Source organism: Alosa sapidissima, chromosome 14 (assembly GCF_018492685.1).
Source record: "Alosa sapidissima isolate fAloSap1 chromosome 14, fAloSap1.pri, whole genome shotgun sequence".
In the NCBI taxonomy this organism is placed as follows: Eukaryota; Metazoa; Chordata; class Actinopteri; order Clupeiformes; family Clupeidae; genus Alosa; species Alosa sapidissima.
In genome coordinates, this window is record NC_055970.1 from 13,610,984 (window position 1) to 13,615,983 (window position 5,000).

Here is a 5,000-nt window from a genome sequence, read left to right on the forward strand (position 1 = left end):
CCTCTAACACAGAGTCTATGAACATGTCCAAGGCTACCATAAATAAGTACAACCATTTTTGTGCTATAACCACCTACTGAAAGAGCATGAGTTAATGGCTGGTATTTTAACTTTTTTTCTGAGAAACACAGGTCCATGTACATGTCAAAGCAACAACCCACACACACACACACACACACACACACACACACACACACACACACACACAGCGTGCCATTGCTGTTCTGTAGAACACTCCAATCATTTCACACACACACACACACACACACACACACACACAAAGCGTGCCATTGCTGTTCTGTAGAACACTCCAATCATTTCACACACACACACACACACACACACACACAGGGTGTCATTGCTGTTCTGTAGAACACTCCAATCATTTCACACACACACACACACACACACACACACACACACACACACACACACACGGCTTAGGTCATAAGGTGTGTAGGTGCGTAGGTCATAATGTGTGCTGTGTTCTTGTTCCAGGTGATCAAGCAGGAAGGCCTGTCCAAAGCAGCTTCCGACTGCACGCTGTTTGACCTTCTCAAGTACAATGACGAGGACAACGATGAACATCTCACAAAAGAAGAGTTCTACACTGCATTCGGTGAGTGTTTGTCCTGTATGTGTGTGTGTGTGTGTGTGTGTGTGTGTGTGTCTAATGAAGGATCATTAATGACGATTATTACACGGCTCTTCACAATGCAAGTGCAATGCAACGCTCCATTGACTTGAATGAGATTTCTTCTCATCTTGCGGTCTTGCGGTCATTATTTTCGACTAAAGGACCTCTGAAAAAAATATTGACCGCTGTCAATGGCAACGGAGTTTGTGCTTCTAATTCGGGTCTTTCATATCACTCTGCAACTACTGGAACTGTTTCGTTTTGGCAAGTAGCCGTGTAATAAGCGGGATAATGTATAGAACACCGGTCATTATTGGGAAAATAAGTCCCTTCAGGGCGGAACAAGACTCCTCCGCTGTGTGTGTGTGTGTGTGCGTGTGTGTGTGTGTGTGTGTGTGTGTGTGTGTGTGTGTGTGTGTGTATATGTCTGTGTGTATGTGTGTATGTCTGTGTGTGTGTGTGTGTGTGTGTGTGTGTCTGTGTGTGTGTGTGTATATGTCTGTGTGTGTGTGTGTGTGTGTGTGTGTGTGTGTGTGTGTGTGTGTATGTCTGTGTGTGTGTGTGTGTGTGTGTGTGTGTGTGTGTGTGTGTGTGTGTGTATATGTCTGTGTGTGTGTGTGTGTGTGTGTGTGTGTGTGTGTGTGTGTGTGTGTGTGTGTATATGTCTGTGTGTGTGTGTATATGTCTGTGTGTGTGTGTGTGTGTGTGTGTGTGTGTGTGTGTGTGTGTGTGTGTGTGTGTGTGTGTGTGTGGAGTCTTTGAGCGGCTGAAAGCTCTGATGGAGCCTCCTGGGGAGTGTTTGTGTTAACGCATTGCGGCCCCATAATGCATCAGGTCACTTCTGTACAGCAGGCCGAGCCCATTAAGACTCAGGAGGCAGGAGATAGGGGAGCGAGGTCACTTACTGTCTCAGACTTCATCTCCCCATAGATCAGTGTGGCAACAGCATAGGACTGGGCTGTACACATACTGACCACACACACACTCATACTGACCACACACACTCTCATACTGACCACACACACTCTCATACTGACCACACACACTCTCATACTCATACTGACCACACACACTCTCATACTGACCACACACTCTTCTCTCATACTGAACACACACACTCTTCTCTGTCATACTGACCACACACACTCTTCTCTCTACTGACCATACATGCTTTATGCTTCTGACCACACACACTCAACAGGGTTGTGCTTGCGCTTCTGTCATACTGACCACACGGACTGTTCTGTCATACGGACTGTTCTGTCATATTGACTTCTCTTCACACGGACTGTTCTGTTCTGTCATACAGACTTCTCTTCATACAGACTGTTCTGTCATACGGACTGTTCTGTCATATTGACTTCTCTTCATACAGACTTCTCTTCATACAGACTGTTCTGTCATACGGACTGTTCTGTCATATTGACTTCTCCATACAGACTTCTCTTCATACAGACTGTTCTGTCATATGGACTGTTCTGTTCTGTCATATTGACTTCTCTTCATATGGACTGTTCTGTCATATTGACTTCTCTTCACACGGACTGTTCTCAGGGTCACTGGGTTTGTTCAGAAGTCTCAGAATCCATCTCGGTTATGCTGACTTAGAACTTTCTTCAGCTCAGCACATGGAGAGAAGGAGAAATGGAGAGAAAGAAAAGTAGAGAGAGAGAGAGATAGATAGAGAGATAGAGAGAGGGAAAGAGAGAGATAGAGAGAGAGGGAGAGAGAGAGAGTAGCGAGGTGGAGAAAAGAGAGAGAAAAGTCAAGAGAGAGAGAGAGAGAGAGAGAGGGGAGTGGAAGAGGGGGGTGCATAATGAGGTGGTGTTGGGAAAGTGCTCAGTTCCTCATCAGGCTGTGAAGAGGCTCCTGACAGAGAGGAGGAGCACTGCGCCCAACCACAATGCATTATGGGATTGCGTGGGGAAAGGCCCTTCAGGCGAAGCTCATCAAACAGAGGAATTCGAGACAATACTCATTGCCCCCCTCCCCCTCCACACACACACACGCACTTCCTTGAAGAGCTGTACTTTTTCTACAGACACACTCACACACACACACACACACACACACACACACACACACACCAGCAGCAGCAGCAGGAGCAGCGCCATCACCGCCCACTCTGCCCTCTCAGATGAGCCTCAGACATGAAACAGCAGCACAAAGCAGCACACTAAACCTTAATGTTGCATGTGTGTGTGTGTGTACATGTGTGTGTGTGTGTGTGTACATGTGTGTGTGTGTGTTTGTGTGTGTGTGTGTGTGTGTGTACGTGTGTGTGTGTGTGTGTGTGTGTGTGTGTGTGTCTCAGTTAGGCAGGCATGTGAGATGCAAGGTTGCAAGGTTGCCACATTTGATTATGATTGTGGTGAATGTTAAATGCCTATAATTTATAGTTATATTATTACTGTATGCATATGACATTTAATTTATTAAGAAATGCTGCAAATGATTAAATTATTAGGTACCAGGAAGTCAACTACTTCTCCCATCAAATAAGGGAGAAACAACAGCAATGAAAAATGGAACAATTTCAGAATTTCACCAAAATCAGAGTTTCATCAGAATTTTTGATCTCTACTTTTACATACTATGCTTCCCTCAATATGAATACTTCCCTAACCCACCCTACCATCCACCCACCTCTCCCACCCCACCCCTATTTACCCACCCACCCCGCACATTGCTGGTCCACATTCAAGACAGGACCCACACACACACACACACACACACACACAACAAAAACCACAAAAAAAAGTAAAGGGGGTTCTAAATTATATAAATGGTGCATTGTCACTTTCAGGTTTTCATAAGTAGGATCCCTAATCTGTAGCCTTGTTTGTTTGTGCCACATTGATAAGAATATTAACTATATAATATGAATAATATTAAGTTGTTACAGGCAGTTACAAGTTGCTTGTATTAAAAAGGAGATATCAACACAGAAAAGCCAGCTCTCTCTCTCTCTCTCTGGTGCGCATTCAAGATGCGTTCCCAACGTTCAAGTTAGATCGGCTGCATGGACCCAAAAAGTATCATCCTTGCATGTAACATGGTGTTGGTGCATTTTGCCATTGTAAACGTTCTCGGCGAAGAGTCTCTTACAGTATATTTGCCCTGATACACTGTTTGACGCAGACACACACACACACTCACTTTGGACTCCTTTCCCTGCTGCTGTCCTTTTCTACATTACAGAGCAACCAGGCTACTAGACAGGAGTGTGGAACTACAAAGTGGCTACTAGACAGGAGTGTGGAACTACAAAGTGGCTAGTGGCTACTAGACAGGAGTGTGGAACTACAAAGTGGCTACTAGACAGGAGTGTGGAACTACAAAGTGGCTACTAGACAGGAGCGTGGAACTACAAAGTGGCTACTAGACAGAAGCGTGGAACTACAAAGTAGGGTCTGGGGTCATAGCTGTGGTTGCTCGGCAGTTGCTAGGTAATATACTGTAAACTGTAGGCTGCTTCTGCGTTTTATGTCTGTGTACGTAGCCTACACAGGATTTGATATCCGATAAACACAACAAAGAAGAAAACATAATAGCCGTTTCATTTGAAACTAGCAGAAATTATAATTATAAATTCATTTTCACCAATTTGTGGCCCGGAAAAGATTATTAATTATCCACGACAGTCACTCAAAAAAGAGAACAATCCCAGAAAATCCAGTACATGTGGCAACCCTAGTGTATGTATGTGTGTGGCAATTCTAGTTAGATGTGCGTGTGTGTGTGTGTGTGTCAGTTGTTTGCAGTGATGCCAGTAACTCGTTACTCTAATCTGACCACTTTTTTTGGTAACGAGTAATCTAACATGTTACTATTTTCCAAACCAGTAATCAGATTAAAGTTACTTATCCAAGTCACTGTGCATTACTATTTTTGTCATTTTCTTCTTGTCTTGGGGATTAACGTGATGTATGCTCACGTTTTCAGCATGAGGACAACTCAGGTGTAACACCACGCAGCTACACAAGCATAAACAACAATGGAGGGGGGAGAGAGATGCGCGTTTTCTACCTGGAAATACAGTCATTATTTTCCGTTTGTGTCAGCTAAACATGACAACATTAACGTAGGTACGTTGTACACTGCTGGCGACAAAGTGCTGTCTAGAAGTTCCGTGTGTCCTGCATATTGATAGCGGCTCCCTGACACCCGCAAATTAGATAAAATCTCCCGGAATCTAGAATGAGCGATCAAGTACGCGTACGAGAGACCGAAACTTCAAATCGCGTGCAGGGATGGATTACTGCTCGGGCCTACCGGGCCCAGGCCCAGGGGCCCAAGGGGTCAGGGGGCCCTGAAGCCCAAGCCTTTGCATGGAATCATTGCCTCAATATCAACAAATCAG

The 5,000-nt window shown here is 44.8% G+C and overlaps 1 protein-coding gene across 2 annotated transcripts in view; it reads left to right on the forward strand.

The window, feature by feature from the left end:
* fstl5 (follistatin-like 5) overlaps positions 1–5,000 on the forward strand; it is a 185,338-nt gene that overhangs the window by 113,526 nt on the left and 66,812 nt on the right. For both annotated transcript variants that reach the window (XM_042062277.1, XM_042062278.1), the window contains exon 6: positions 499–619. In XM_042062277.1, the coding sequence (XP_041918211.1) occupies positions 499–619 (121 nt within the window). The remainder of the gene's footprint in view (positions 1–498; positions 620–5,000) is intronic.